General features: G+C 51.9%; 1 protein-coding gene across 6 annotated transcripts in view; it reads right to left on the bottom strand.

Moving 5' to 3' along the window:
* Positions 1–16,125, bottom strand: part of LOC144128093 (adenylate cyclase type 3-like) — a 394,302-nt gene that overhangs the window by 88,184 nt on the left and 289,993 nt on the right. For all 6 annotated transcript variants that reach the window (XR_013313680.1, XR_013313679.1, XM_077661173.1 and 3 more), the window contains 4 exons: positions 6,672–6,953; positions 3,039–3,275; positions 2,665–2,951; positions 1,378–1,516 (listed from right to left, as the gene is read on the bottom strand). Coding sequence is in view for 4 of the 6 variants with exons in the window: in XM_077661173.1 (XP_077517299.1) it covers positions 1,378–1,516; positions 2,665–2,951; positions 3,039–3,275; positions 6,672–6,953 (945 nt within the window). In the remaining 2 variants the exon portion in view is untranslated. The remainder of the gene's footprint in view (positions 1–1,377; positions 1,517–2,664; positions 2,952–3,038; positions 3,276–6,671; positions 6,954–16,125) is intronic.

Below are 16,125 nucleotides of genomic sequence, written 5' to 3'. Positions count from 1 at the left end.
TGAAGCTAAGATTCTGGGTACTTTGAGTAAGCCTTCATCGCGGAGGACAGCTTTGAAGGCATTTTTCAAGTTCTTAAAGGACTCAGGACTGAGTGCACGGTTGTGATCTATCAGTGTGTGCCCTGTGTACCCAGCAAGTACTAGCCAACGGACATGTGGAAAAGTGATCTCCCTTTGCCCTCTCCCATCTCTCTCGCTCCCTTTTTCCCCTTCCCATGTGTAGGGTAGCATACCGGGCGTCGCGTAGTTAACCTCCCTGCCTTTCCGTTCGTCTTTCTCTCTCTCTCTCCGCGTCCGTAGGCTAGTAAGTGCGAGCCGCTCAGCTGGCGCTCAGTCCCGATTAGGGAATAAAACTGAAGTGGAGCATATTCACGCTTCCAGATTCTCTTGTGTTCCCGCTTGAGCGCTGAAGACGCTAATTTAGGCCTAGCGGATTAGAAATCAGTTCTGGTGAACAGATATTTTTTTCCCAACCTGGTCTTCCTAATTTACTCGCACGTGCCGCCTTTGTCGAAGGTTACAACAAGATAACAACGCTTGCTACTGCATCGTGTGTGCCATTGGGAAGGTTAGAGGTGTTGGGGGAGCGGGAGCTAGCGGAGTCTTTCCTTATCGCACCTCAGGCGCTCCAAGCATCCAGGAGACGACTGAGCGCGGTCTTGACCCTCGCGAGCCCAGATGTGGAGACGCATTACTAGCCTCGTTGGATGGTAGAGGCAGCAGGCGCGACGGCCCGATAGTGCTTTAAAAACACTACTGTGGCCGTATTTCATAATCTGCCCATTTTAAAATGGCCATTTCTTGTCCGTCTGGTCCTCTATCATTGGCTACTCAAATATACCCGGGGCTTTCAAGTGACTGTGCGAAGCGACCCGGCCATTGGGTAGCAGACGACCGGAACTCACCATTGGCTGCCTATCGCACCCATGGCTGCCAGTGGGCAGGTACGGTTGCCTGCTATTGACGGAGCGCTGCGATGCACCTCATCAGTGGCTGCATATCCAGTTAATTCCAGCCAATGGTGATGTCCGGTCGCCTTCTACCCAATGGCTGGGTCGCTTTCCACAGACGCTTGAAAGCTGGGGGTATATCTGAGTGACCAGCGACAGATGACCAGACAGACTCGAAGTGGTCATTTTAAAATGGACAGCTTATAGAATACGGGCCCTGGTCGCCACTTTCCTCCGAATTCAGACGGCTTTCTCTGGTTCTTAAAAATCTTCCCACATGGATGCTCAAGCTCTGCTGTGAGCTACAGCTGCATTGGTAGCCGCGTTCAGCAGTTGGCCGGCTGCAAGTAACCCGCTGGAATAAATTAAAACGCAGCACGTGGGAGCCGGACAGTTGCAAATAAGTCTGCGTGTGGAGTGCGCTCACCGGCTTGAGGACCTCGGTGATGAAGTATGTCTGCAGGCCGGCGAGCCTCAGCGCCTCCTCTCGGGAGCCCCCGTCTCCAGGTCCGACGGCGAACTCGCCGTTCAGGAAGCTCAGCGTGCGCTCGGAGATGTGCACGCGCCTGCGCAGAGGACGCGATGTGAACACGCTGAACTGTGCCGTGAATGGTGGCAGAACAACGTCAAGTACAGAAATTGCATAACCTTGTCTCAGAAGGCTGTGTAAAACGATGCAAGGAGTGCAGGCTCTCTTGTGCAAACAAGAGAGAATGATAGCTCTAAATGAAATCTCGTGCACTACAGTTTCTTTGCTCTTCAGTAAAACGCTTACATTGTGAAAACATGGAAGAGTATAGGATCATTGGTATAGGCGCATTCTTTAAAATAGGAGGCGGTTCTCGCCGGCAATGCAGAGTGGTCACAGATGAAAACGTCTTTTGTAGCGAAAGCTACAATGTCCACCAACTCGCAGTTTCGCCGTGCTCGCAGTCTCACCGTGGCCGCACCGCACCACGTGACTGGTCACGTGACCAGCCACGGCACCGCGCCGCCGGCAGCTGCTCTGCACCACGTGATCGACCACGTGCCCAACCACGTGGTCGGTGGCGGGAGCCACTAAAACCCCCGCACACTCACTGAATAAAATAAACCCTCTGTCGAGGCTGGGAATCGAATTAGGGCCTTTGGCGTTAGAGGTGCAGAATCTGCCACTCCGCCACGACGGCTCAAGACTTAATCATGAATAAAGGCGCATCTGTTGAATGCATGGGTTCCATATATTAACTCTTCCGAACCAGACGTCGCCGCGCTTTCGCTACGTATATCCTGGCCTAACAGAGCTAGGCCGTCACCAATTTTCACAGAGGAGTCAGTGTCAGAACACCCGTTAAACGATGACAATGGACGCTTTGTTTTAGGTTACGGTTAATATTGTGCATCACGAAAAGTTCCAACATAAATTGGGTAACTGAGTTCAAAGGATTTAATTAGATCAGAAGGCCGTGTCGGGACTCGTTTACGCAGGCCTTAAATCCGGTTCTATCAATGTTGCCATTCCCTTGTCTAGCTGTATAACGCTGTTTTCTGCTATGCTAGCGGGCTGAGAAATTCATGAGCAGGCCTCAGCGCAGTCTAAGCAGAATTCCCAATTTGTAATTGTGCTTTTGGAATTTTTTCTATTCGTAAGTGTTGTTAATAATGTATTGCTTGCGTTCCAAGGGCGAATTTTGCCCATGTGTGTTTAAAAACTGGACGAAAACACGGGACGCACCCGGGCATGCCGCCGCTCTCCATCTTATTTGCGAGCACGACGTCCTTGCTGTAGACGTCGTACTGCCACTGCCTCTGTCCCAGCACGCCGGCGAGCACTGCGCCCGTGTGGATGCCGACGCGCATGTCGACGCCGCTGCGCGTCTGGTCGCGCACCGACCGGATGGCCTCCACCATGCTCAGGCCCATGTGCACGCACAGCACCGCGTGGTCGGGACGCTCCTCGGGAGCCCCGCTCACGCAGTAGTAGCAGTCGCCCAGGATCTTGATGCGCAACTGGTGGAACTTCTGCACAGTCCACGAGAACATCGCCAGGTTCGTAGATATGTGGTTCGATGCACAGCTAAGAGAGGGCGCAACCGTCTGTATACTCACGTCCGAGAGCTTGTCGAAGCGCGCAAAGAGCTCGTTGAGCGTGCGCACCAGCTGCGGCGCAGGGCATGTGGACGAGAAGGCGGTGAAGCCGACGATGTCGGCGAACAGGATGCTCACGTTCTCGTGGCGACTCATGTAGATCTTCTTGAAGGGGCCCTGAACCACGGCGTCCAGGTCCTGCTTCAGCTCGGCCGCCACGTGCTTGGGAAGCACCGACAGCAGCAGCCGCTCTTGCTCCTGCGTAGGGGCCTCGTATTAGCTGGTGGGAACGTACACTCTCACTTGTGCACGGTTACCACATGGCTGCTGTGCTGAAAAGCAGAGCGCAAATAAATGAGGGTACCACAGGACGAACATACAAGGATTACCCGTTTGTGTATGGCCTCTCTGGAGTGTTTCGTTGTTCTAGGGCTGGTTTCAAAACATAAGTTGGTACACGAACAACCCCACTTGTCTGTCTCAATGGGGTGATTTTCTCCATGCATTTTTTTCTCCATTATTTGTACTTACTTTCTCCATCCAGCCACCACGGAGGTCTTATTATTAACCAAGCGATATTTTTCCTACATCGAGAGTTAGATGGGGCTGCAAAACCATCTCACGTTTTAATGACTGTTTTTAGGACAACAGCCTTGAAGCTTCGAATTAGCCTATCTGAGTCATGTCGCAATCAATACAGTAAACGATAACTGTTTGGTCATCTCGACCGTAAATGAAGAGCGTAGTAGGGGAGGGGAGGATCTCCTTGGCCCTGATTTTACCTGACTCTATATGCACTTGCTACGAATACCGAAAGGTTATTGGTTTTTGAGGAATGGGAATGGCGCAGTAATTGTCTCACATGTGTAGGTGAAGAACCAAACCGTGCCGTAAGGTAAGGTATAAAGGAGGGAGTGGCAGTAGCAAGGAAGAAAGATGTGCCGTAGTGGAGGGCTCCGGAATAATTTTGACTGCGCCATTTCCTTTCCTCAATAATATATATAATTGGTTTTGGGGGGAAAGGAAATGGCGCAGTATCAGTCTCATATATCGTTGGACACCTGAACCGCGCCGTAAGGGAAGGGATAAAGGAGGGAGTGAAAGAAGAAAGGAAGAAGGAGGTGCCGTAGTGGAGGGCTCCGGAATAATTTCGACCACCTGGGGATCTTTAACGTGCACTGACATCGCACAGCACACGAGCGCCTTAGCGTTTTTCCTCCATAAAAACGCAAAAAAACAATTTTCATTTTCAAGGTGTCCAACGATATATGAGACAGATACTGCGCCATTTCCTTTCCCCAAAAAAGCAATTAATTAATTATAACATAACCCAACAGCCGGCGCAAACTGAGTGCGGCCGCTCTCGCTTGCCCCCGCGCGTACTCTCCTGTTTCACTTTCCATCTTACGGTCCCACCTTTCCCTCTTCCACCACTGTCTCCTCCTCCTGCTTTTAATTTTCGCTGTCCCTTCGATTTCGTTCTACCTTCATCCTTCGTCGTGCTCTTCGCTTTGCTATAGCTCTGCCGGTTACGAGGACGCGCAAGCCAAGAACGGGCGCATAACAGTTGTGCTCTAAAAAGGGTTGTTTATGGAGGCCTAACGTCCCAAGGTCACTCAGGCTTTGAGGGGCACCGTAGTGAAGGGCTCCGGAAATTTCGACCGCCTCGGGTTCTTTAACGTGCACTGACATCGAACAGCACACGGGCCTCTAGCATTTGGCCTAAATCGAAACGCGACCGCCGCGGCCGGGATTGAACCCGCGTCTTTCGGGCCAGCAGCCGAGCGCCATAACTACTGAGCCACCGCGGACGCAGAGGGCTCTAGAGGAGGAGCCCGAAGCAGCGCTACTGCGTTGCGACAAAACCTACTTTTCTCAGCGTTAAGAGGCGGTTAAACGATTTCTCGTTTTAAGTTTGAAACATGGCGCATAATCAGCGTCTACCGGTTTGCTCAGGCGTGCAAAAAACAGAACGCCTGTTTTTTTAATTGGTTTTTGGGGAAAGGAAATGGCGCAGTGTCTGTCTCATATATCGTTGGACCCCTGAACCGCGCCATAAGGGAAGGGATAAAGGAGGGAGTGAAAGAAGAAAGAAATGCCATAGTGGAGGGCTCCGGAATAATTTCGACCACCTGGGAACTTTAACGTGCGCTGACATCGCACAGCACACGGGCGCCTTACCGTTTTTCCTCCATAAAAACGCAGCCGCCACGGTCGGGTTAGAACCCGGGAACTCCGGATCAGTAGTCGAGCGCCCCAACCACTGAGCCAACACGGCGGGGTCGGCCTTTCACTCTGAACTTGTTTTCCGGCATTCATAAATTCCGTGACTCAAATTGAATACGTGACTGAGTGGGCGTGAGACGTGATCCCTTTTTCCACCTCAGCCTGTTCCTTCTAAGCTTCTTTAGCTCTGCGCAGGGGAACAACATGTATGCGGTCGCTGTTTGTTCTTTTCCATTCCAGTTTTCTCTTTGCATTCACTGCAAAACAGGCATCTTTTTCGTAAGAGCACTTCGTGGCTCTTCCTCACAAGGGGCCATTTCCGACCACCCGAAGCAGGCGCCGTCGGTGCAATTTGTCGGCGAGCGCTACCCGCGGACGGCCGGAGGCAGCGCCTCGAGCGGAGGTCATGAATGATCAATCGCTGGTCGGCCGCAGGCTTAAACGAGCCGAGATCCGGTGCCGGGCCCCGCCACTAATCCTCCGGCCACTGCATAAGGCAAGGCGCTTGTGGGGTTTAGCTGATCCGGCCGGAAGGATCTCGTCGCCGTACTAAGCGGCGTCTTTGTTCGCCTCGGCGCCTCGATCGTTGGGCGACCAAGAAAAACAAGCGGGCCGCTCGAAGAAGCCGGCATAATGCCGCCGCTTTATGCGGCGAATTACCCGGCCGAGCTGCGCGGAGTCGGGAAGGCCCAACGAGAGAACGCGGCGCTAACCGAGCCTGTCAGCGGAACAAATCACCTTGCTCGCGCTTGTGGCAGCCTCGTTGTTATGCGGAACGTGACTGGCAGAGATGCTTTGTATTTTGACGGCCTCGCTAAGCCTAAACGTTCTTCATCGCTCAACTCCGTTGTGGACTCTTTCCCGCAACAGCGATCTAGAATAGAGGCTCAGAGGCGATTCATTGCTCTAAGCGTACGTAAGGTGTGTCTTCTTCTAACCCATTGTCATTAGCATTATCCGCTTGTCTTTTTTTTCCTTTTGTGCAGCACACTGAGGCCAGGACGGATTCTACGTCCATAAAATAGCTCGCGCAGCTCAGCTACGCATCGTTGTAGAAAAACCACTCCATGAACGGACGGACGGACTGACTGACTGACTGACTGACTGACTGACTGACTGACTGACTGACTGACTGACTGACTGACTGACTGACTCACTGACTGACTGACTGACTGACTGACTGACTGACTGACTGACTGACTGACTGACTTACTGACCGACTGACCGACTGACTGACTGACTGACTGATTGACTGACTGACTGACTGACTGACTGACTGACTGACTGACTGACTGACTGACTGACTGAAGGTGAGAGCATCGCCTTCTTTCATTTCTTTCATTTTTAGACCTTTCCTTGACCTTGACAAGAAACAAGCCGGAACAGCCTTTGGGCAGTCAGTCCCCCATGCATCGGGAGGGGTCGTACCTGCGACTCCTCCTCGACGACCAGCTTGGCCTCGAGGGACTGTCGGGTCTCGAGGAAGGCTCGCCGCTGCATGCGCTCCACCCACAGGAAAGCCATGAGGCCCAGCAGGTTGGCGCAGGCCAGCAGCAGCAGCGAGGCCGCGGGGGGCCTGCCCTTCCACAGCGCCACCTGGGCGGCCACCAGGGTGCCCGAGGCGGCCAGCGCCGACACCACACGCCACGGCAGCAGCACGTGCGCCGCGAACGAGTACACCACCATCCAGGGAAGGGCATCTTCCCACCCCTGCACGAGAAGAGGAGAGAAAAATGGCCAGGTAAGCGGGAGTAATCAGGGACTTAACCAAAGGAGCGAATCAGCGCTCCTTTGTGCACGAAACAGTGCGAGCCGAGACGACGGGCAAGGAAGGCCACAGAGGAGTATAGAGCGTGTGCTGCATTTCTTTACTCAACGTCTTACTCCATGCCTGTAGCGTGCCGGCGAAGTGATCTACTGTGCACTTGTCCACACCCCCGCTTGTGGGGGCTCCCGTTGTTGTCTCTATGCCTACCCTGAAGTGTTGACGAAGGCAAGGGAACGTGTTCAAACACGACCCTCACGTGGCTGTGGCCTTTGTGGGCGCGGGTTAGAAGCGGTGCCATACAAGCCGGAGGTATTGCATCTTTTTTAAATATGTAAGCCTTACTTGGCTCATGCGTGGCGTCCACAGAGAGTGTGCACACAAAGTGTGGACACTCGAGTTACTCGGTTACTCGCTAGTAACTCGGGTAAGTTGGGAGGGCTGTCGCACCAGCTGTCGCATCGCAGCGCACCAGCTGTCGCATCGCAGCGCAGTGGCGCATCGCGTAACCGCTGCGCCGCTGCGCTGATGGTGGTATGAGGAGCCGTCGCCATCTATGAATGTTAAATAGAGAATGATCAATTCGCCATATATGGGCATTAAACCACGGCGCTCCGAATGGTGTGTGGTTTGGTGAGCAACGCGAACTAAGTTACCCAGACGCATCAACGGAAACAGCAGTGGTGCACGATGCTTTGGGATGCATAGAATGTAAGCAGACTTAAGTGCCCCCAGTAGTTCTTTTTTTGCGCCAAAATGAATTATAAGACTTGCGCGACAGTGTTTCGCGGCAACATTTTTGCTTCAATACAGCACATATTGTTACGGGAATAAACGCTCAGGGCGCGGCGTGGGCCGACCAGGTGCCCTGCGCCATGGGTACAAGCCATTCCCCGGCCTGGTGCTCGGCTTCTCAGGGTACAATGGCTTGGAAAGGAGCCCGCGCCTTCAAATCCCAACACTGTGTGAGGCTGTGTTCAAGGCCCTCCTGCGTAAAACATTATCGTTCTCCGGTCTTCGTTAATCACGGGGTTCGAAAATTGGTCACCTCACAACCAGTTTCCCCACCCATCGCACGCTTGAAAAAAAAAAAGGGCCACAAATGGGCTTCTACCGCACGAGGCAGATTTAAGGTTGTTGACAGCGGAACTTATCGCTGATCCGTCAGAGCAACTGTGAGGATGGGGCGCGGGGGGCGCGCGGAGGAGGATAAAGATAGGGGGCCGCCGGCGGTGTTCCATGCATAACAATCCATAACATACATAACAATACATAACAATACATAAATACATGACAATCCGGGTGCCACCTCACCTGCATAACAATAAAATTCACCCCTGTCTTTCCAAACACGTTATCACATACTGTTGCCACGTATAGCGTACATCGAATTCGTGGCTTCGTAAGAAGGACAGGTTCGCTATGCTATCCAGGTGAACTTGGAAGAAGAACGTGTATGGTGACGAACAAGGCATCATCGATGGGATGAATGACATACACGCACATGGGCCCACGTGGGAAAGCAATGGGCTTGCATTTTTGGAGCAGTTGCAAATGGATTTTCGTGTGTGTAATTGCATCATTTATTTTTTTTCTATTGTTACTTTCGGCTCACCGAGCAAGCCACAGGTGCTCTGCGTTGCTGCTTAAATACGGATGGCTAATTTCATTGGTTTGACTGATGTCTGAGACGTTGCCTAGAGAAAAATCAGACTTAGCCTTAGAAATGCGTTGCTGTTAATGTCAGCCTTTACGTACGCCTAAGCGCGGTATACCACATTCGTTCCCACCCGATGCTTCAGCGACACTGCCATTCTGTATCACTGTCAAGTTGTTATATGGGAAAGAGTAGTGACATTTGCGATGGGGCACACTTGCTAGGGAGTTGTTTTTTTTGGGGGGGGTGGGGGGTGGGGCGAGTTCATGTTCTTTATGTGCGCAGTGTCCTCAGTTAGCCATCCTTATGACTACCACCATGCCCAAGACCATCCCAACCACCACCTCAACCACTGCCGTCGTAATATCCGTTGGGAAAAGGCTTCAAAGAATGGCAGTACGTACAACAGAGGATAATGAGTAAAGGCAAATGAGTTTGTGCACGAGCATTCGAACATTTGCAGATGCCACTGTTTACAGTGCAATGCTGTTAAGCACGTTTGCTAGACCCAGGAGCCCTTCAGGTGAGTAAGCTACTCCGCCAGTCTACGCGGAGTTTGGAGAGTGGACGTAGATATTGCTTGGCTCGGCTTGTTGTCCGCCACCGCGCTCTTAAAGTTGCGGTAAGCGTTTTGTTCATTACAATGTACCTTCTGAAGCGCGATTTATTCTATGAAAAAAAATTCCAATATGCAGTTCTGCACTGTGACGCGCGACATGCCTGGGAGTTTCATTTCATATATCCACTGATGGTATGCATGCGTGGTCGATCGATGATTTTGCATGACATTGACATCAAGCGCAGCTGGCGTAAAACTGTGGCAGCGGCAGATTCGGGACTGATGGCCTGATTACATCTCCATCTGAACGCGCGGTGCCAAGCCAGCTGCGTATATTGAAGAGGGGGACGGGGGTATAGAAGGCCTACATAGCATAGCTCCAGTGTCGCTGACGCATGCGCGGCTGACGTCAGCAATGAGCCGACGTCTGCCAAGATTTTGCCCGCTTGATGCTAGGAAGTTGGCGTTCCGTCAAAATAACCGTTACACCTTGCGTGTAGGCACAGCGTTTTCTGAATGTACGCACTATTGAATGATTGAGCGTAGTCTTTCTTTAACAGCACCAGATGTGTGAGCAAAGGTTTTCCGGTTTCATGCCGTTCGATGAATTCACAGTGACGTCACAGGGTCACGGCGTGCTTGGCGCGTGGTGTATGAGAGTGCCGTAATTAAGTCGCTCACTATGCCCTGACAGCAAAGATGGGTCGTCCGAAGCCGTGCCCGTGGAGGAAGAACTTCACGAACGTCGCCTGGAGAGAGAGTGCAAGCAGTGTCTACGTGAGGACACGGAGTTGTGCTTCTGTAAAGCTGAACCAAGGCTGAAACGGCGAGATACTCGTGACACGCGAGCTCACGATGCTAAAATTGGACAACGGCAAGTGCGCTCCACCGGAAGCAAGATATCAAGACAGAAGAATCACGATCTTTCGCACTTGTCTATTAGGTCAGTAGCAGACTGTCAAAGGTGTCGCGAATTCCTGTGGTAGCTGTACCTTAAATGCATTATTCATCACTAGCATCACCGTCAGCCGGCGTTAAGCATGCTGGCAGCATTTTTGATGGTCACCCGGGAATGTTTTTAGCAAAAAAATGCAGGAGACACTCTCCGGCTTAAACCTATGGCTCTATAGCGTTGATAGGTTATCGCCCATATATGCAGAGTTGGTCATTCGCGACTTTACATTTATAATCTCTGGGAGTCTTCATACCATTCCTGGCGGAGTGGTGCAGCGGTCAAGCCATGCGCCACTGCCCTGCGATGGCAGCTGCTGCTTGTGCGACCCAGGTTGCTCTTCTCGAGCAACCTCTCGCGGCCAATCATTAATTTAACTGCCACCTGTCACAGTGGTCAGTTTGCTCACGATCCGGTGAGTAGGTTGTTATGACGCCACAAGGTCACGTGACCTAAGATGACGTGGCAAAGGTCGCGCGACCGGCCCATTTTTCGACCATGGCGGGTTGCTTGAGGCCGTGCAGAATCTTGCTTTCCAGGTTGACCGTAGGGAAGCCAGCCTGGGTGGATAGGGTGGCCGAGTTGACCACCCTACCCCAGCCAATTTTTCGCTCTTAACGCCGACCACGACGGATTTTCTGCAGAACGGGAGGTTCAACGCTCCAGCGTTAATAGCAACTGCGCCCTTAGTGCAGAAACCTGTGCAAGGAGAGGATGCAACAACGGCACGAAGTATTGACAGCAGGCTCATGTGTAATGATGTTTGTGCAGGAAGTCACAACCATGCGTGTGGTTTGCCATTGAGGGAAACAAACGAATGCGCAGTAGCCCTGCGTGGCGTTTAAGAAATGAAGTTTTTTTTTTTCTCAGGGTATATACCCATGAAGATTTTTGAAATAAGCAGGTACTAAAATGTGCTGACGCAGTTTGTCTGACAGAAATGTCTCTTCAACGTAAACCGAGCCGAAGCAGCTTTTTTTTCTGCGCTTCTCGGTGCTCCTGCGGTCCACTACAATTTCCACAGCACTCCAGGCAGCTAAAACAAAATAACAGAGACTCGAAAAGGCGGAATAAGACGATTTCTCGCGTTTTATAAAGCCGAATAAATCATAAAAATTTTGGTTTTATTGCATCAATAGTAGGAGTGCCGATCTTACGGAGGATGAGCTTATGAACGTAAAAGTATGCAAGGCCAGAAAATCTTGAACAGCGACTTTAGTTCGCGCGGCTGCCACGACATGCCAAACGGCGTCGGGCATTTAAAATTCAACCTAACCTTATGTCAGCAGAGAGGTGACATGAGGTTAGAACTGTAGTAAAACGCATTTAAAGAAAATGGCGAGTTTTTATAGCAACTTACAACATAGTTAAACAGAAATAAAGAGAAAGAAAAGCTGAGCATGGTGGCAACTGCCATTACCCCGTTTCAAAGAGGACGCTCCTACCTTCCATCCTTCGATCCATCCACCCATCACTCGGTAATTCTCTGTGTTGGATACATTTCATTGACTTTGTATGGCCGTAGGAACGAACTGATGCGAGAGCAGCAATCACTTTGTATGTCATGCTTTACAGAGTGTAGGAAGAGTAGCAACATGGTGGCGCAGCATCTCTCCGCATTGTGTAGTATTCCCACCATTTTAAGTGAAAGCCTCCCTACCGAGTTACGTGGTGGTCGCTACTAGCGGTCAACAGGTGGCGCTAGTTGGCGATGTCCAGGAAAGAGCTTGGTCTGGGTGAGCCGGATTGAGTATAGACGCACTTGAAACGCGGCCAACCGGCGGCCGGTCCAGCGTTATCACGAGGGAAGCTGTACAACACACACAGGTTTGCACAGGAACGGAGAATAGCGTGCAATTTTGGACTTCCTTGGCGGGCGTACTCGGACTTCAGAGAAGGCCCAGACCGGCCGATGGGATCCTCGCGGGAACAAAGACGCGAACGCGGAGGGGACTCGTGTCATCGGCATCCAGGCCGCATAAGTGATGATCCCGGGCATCCATTACCGCCCGTCAGAGAGCGGTGTTCGCTGACGCTGGGCGTAGTCAGTGGCCTCGCCTGAGGAAGGGTGTTCGTGGCGCACGTACTGTCGAGTCGTGGTCAGCGGCCCTGTCTGCTTCCGCGGAAGTTGTGCGATCGACTGCAGCCCGAATCTGGACTTCGGAAGCGAGAAGAGTGGCTGCCGTGGTGCCCCGCCCATCAGTGCACCGGACGATTCGTCATTCGCCGCCTCTGCTGACGTCGGCATGCGACCAGCAGGAACGAGGGCACTGATCGCGGCATAACCACGAATCACCGGGAGTATATGGCCGAGAGCGTACACGACAGACCGCCGAAAGAATGCCACTGGCATCCGCAGAATGCACGATCAGCATCCAGACAGTATGCAGAACACGAAAAAGACGTGCTTCCTCTGAACGTGGAGGCGCGGCCTGACTTTAAAGAAACGACGCAGCGTGCAGGACTCAGGGGCGACTGCAAAGCATGAGACCTTGCGCTTGCTTACTTGAACAGCCAGGAAGTTGAGCTTTGTCGCGACTGCCGTGTTGCGACAGCTCTTGCCGGCAACGTCTATACGTCATAACTCGTCTAAGGTTTCCTAACAACAGCAGTATCCAGTTGCGCAACATGTTCACTTGGCGGTCGCGGTGACGACAAACAAATTGGCAGTGAAAAGGAGTGGAATAAAATCGTTATGTCACCCGAGCCTTGGCAACGTCCTATTCGCTAGACTTCACTCTTCGAAAGAACACGTACGAGAGGCGGCATGTGGTCAGAGAGGGACAAAGAATGGTGCGTGTTGTTCGGTCCTTCGCGGTCGTGTTTGTGGTCCTTCAGAAAGCCCTGAGGCAGCCTTTGCCAACTGGTCCCTTCGTGCACCGACTAAAAGAAAGAAAAGAATAAATGAGAGGAATAGTCCTCGACTTCGACGAAAGGCCGACCAATGATACTTCTCACTCTCACCATGGGCCCTCCCAGCGCGGCAGACACACACTGCAGGGAGGGCGGGCTTATCTCGGCCGATATACGAGGCCGTTATCGATGCGCCCGCGTGCCGCTTGGCGGAGATGGATGGAGGCTCGTGAGACGCACCATTAGGCGCGGCCAGACGGACGGAACGGGAGATGCATGGGCGGGAGGCAGCGCCGACGACTGTGTGCCCTGCACTCGATATATATCGGCCGGGTGCTCCGGACTGACCTGCGCGCACTCTTCGGTTTCTTCCCTACTCGTCGCCAGGCGCCCGGCTCCCTCTACCTGCGAGGCAGCGTTCTTCCTTTTTTTGCTGCTTTTCGTTCAGCGAATAAAACGATTTAGATGCGTCTATGGACAGGCTTGATCGGAAACGAAAGATACGCTGTTCCCCTTGTCTCGGAGAACATTGCGCGCAATGGAACACGATCATCGAGCCCAGGGCGAACGGTTGCGCCGACAGAGGGAATGGCATGCGAGTGCAAGGCTGGTGGGAGAAAAGCGGCGCGGAGCGAATGGCACTCGGAGCACTTTAATGGTTTTTGTTCGAGAAACTTGTGCCGAAGCTTCTGGCATTAGTATGATCGAAGTTATACAAAAAAATAAAAATACTCGTCAGTTTTGTTATACAGAGTAGATAAATTCAGACAAATCTGAAATCCCCACTTGTGTGCCATTGACATGGACTGGACAGAAGGCTCCGAGAAACAAGCTGTCTTTCAAAACACGCGCACCGAAAGAAAAAACGAAATTATGCTCTAAATTAAGCGACGCTAAAAATTTGTAATACTTGTAAGCAACGGAAGTAAGAAAACAAAGACCAAACAGGCACAAAGTACGAACAAAAGTACCGAGCAACAGAGCGTCTTTGTTTTTCACCTGCATGTGTGCGTTGTTCGTGTGTCATATTTGCACTGCCAACGTGAATTAATACAGGATTGAGCAACTTTAATTGCCAGGATCAAGATGCTTCTGGGTACTGCAGTTGGGTTGCATGGATTGCACTGGATGCATATTTAAAGAGCGTACACAAGCTTAGCGGACGAGGGGAAAAAAAACAACCTATCCTGAACTCTTGTTTATACTCTTTGTGTCTCCCTATGGGCCGAAAGTACGCCTCTACTCAATGCTGGACGAGCACGGAAGAAAGTTCTTGTCAAAACCGAGAGATTCTGGAGACGAAAAACGAGCCGCCTTCCATGACCTATGAAGGAAGCCCTGTGGCCTGCATATTTTGAGAAGGCAGTACGGCATGTCTTCTGACGCTGGCCCACAAGCCTTGCTCATGAAGGTGCCGGCCCTTCATCGTATATCATCAGCTGGTGTACTTGTGGTGGCCATTTAAGACAGCTAGTGAGGCTCGCCAATCACGAGTCGATCTCGCACTTACAAGTGCGGTCTAAAGATTGCGGAACACGCCGCGGCGTTAGCAGTTTTCTCACGCGTTCCCTAGAAAAGTTGTTGTTGTTAGTGGCTATTTATAAAATAACAACGTAAGGAAAAGATGTTGCTAGCCGCGGCATCTGCCATCGAAACGTGAAGCACTTGAGTTGCGGCTAGCGGGAATAAAAGGACAGGAAGAGGACAGGGAGAGGGAAAGAAAAAAGGCGGGGGGGGGGGGGGGGGTAGAAAGAAAGGATAGGAGTAGGGCTGCAGTGTACACTATATACAATACAGGATAAGGAAATGCCGTAGAGAAGATATGATGGTTTCTAGAGTTTTATTCTCGAGGGCACCAGCGGCATAATAATAATAATAATAATAATAATAATAATAATAATAATAATAATAATAATAATAATAATAATAATAATAATAATAATAATAATAATAATAATAATAATTGGTTTTTGGTGGAAAGGAAATGGCGCAGTATCTGTCTCATATATCGTTGGACACCTGAACCGCGCCGTAAGGGAAGGGATAAAGGAGGGACTATGAGAAGAGAGGAACAAATAGGTCCGTAGTGAAGGGCTCCGGAATAATTTCGACCACCTGGGGATCTTTACCGTGCACTGACATCGCACAGCACACGGGCGCCTTAGCGTTTTTCCTCCATAAAAACGCAGCCGCCGCGGTCGGGTTCGAGCCCGGGAACTCCTGATCAGTAGTCGAGCGCCCTAACCACTGAGCCACCGCGGCGGGGCAGCGGCATGTGCTACTATTTCTATAATGTATTCTCCAATGTTTCCAAGGAAAGGCCTGAGAAGACTTTGATCGCTGAAGCGTGCTCCTTAATATAATAGCCGGGACTGTATGCATATACCACTACCACCGTGAATCCGGCTCCTGATTGGGCGCTTTTCATCAGCGGCGGTTATTCAGGGCCGAATGGCGATTTTCGAGCAGTAAATCAGCGCGAGCTGAACAGGCGGCAGGAAGCGCTCTGCTCTGCGTCATCCCGAGCTGCATGGGGAGACGCTGCCGCAATCGCCCGACTGGGCGCTTCCATCTTTAATCGTCGGCGTGCAGGAGGACCTTTGCGTGGGCGGCGCAACACCCGCTTGTGCTCTCCAGGCTCAAGCAGCGGGGCGGAGGGGGGGGGGGGGGGGGCGCTGTCGAGGCCGCAATTACACGATCGGGGGGTCCGCGCCGCGTGGCCGCCAGGAATAGCCGGGGCTGCCGCCAGCGCGGGCTCTAATTAGAGCGCGGCCGCGCCTGCCCCGCGTCTTCCCGGTTTCCGCCGCATCACGGACCTCGAGCAAAGGCGCTGCATCTAGCTAGCTGCACCCTCTGGTCAGCGCGCTGAACGCTAGGAGGTGGCTCGAGGCTACATACGAGACGATCGGACCCTCACGTAACGCGGAAAGGGCGTGAAAGATATGATACAATAAAGTAGCACTTCATTTACATCACTACGTGATGCAGGGGGCCTCCAGAAAAAGCTGCCCACAGGCCAGTTTCGCAGAGCCGCAGCAACCCCTCCCCCAACATTCACGTATAGTGGCAGTTGCAATGCGAAGAGAAAATTTTATG

This window comes from Amblyomma americanum, chromosome 4 (genome assembly GCF_052857255.1).
Source record: "Amblyomma americanum isolate KBUSLIRL-KWMA chromosome 4, ASM5285725v1, whole genome shotgun sequence".
Taxonomy (NCBI): Eukaryota; Metazoa; Arthropoda; class Arachnida; order Ixodida; family Ixodidae; genus Amblyomma; species Amblyomma americanum.
The sequence above is the reverse complement of the archived record's forward strand: the minus strand, read 5'-3'. Positions and strand labels throughout refer to the sequence as shown.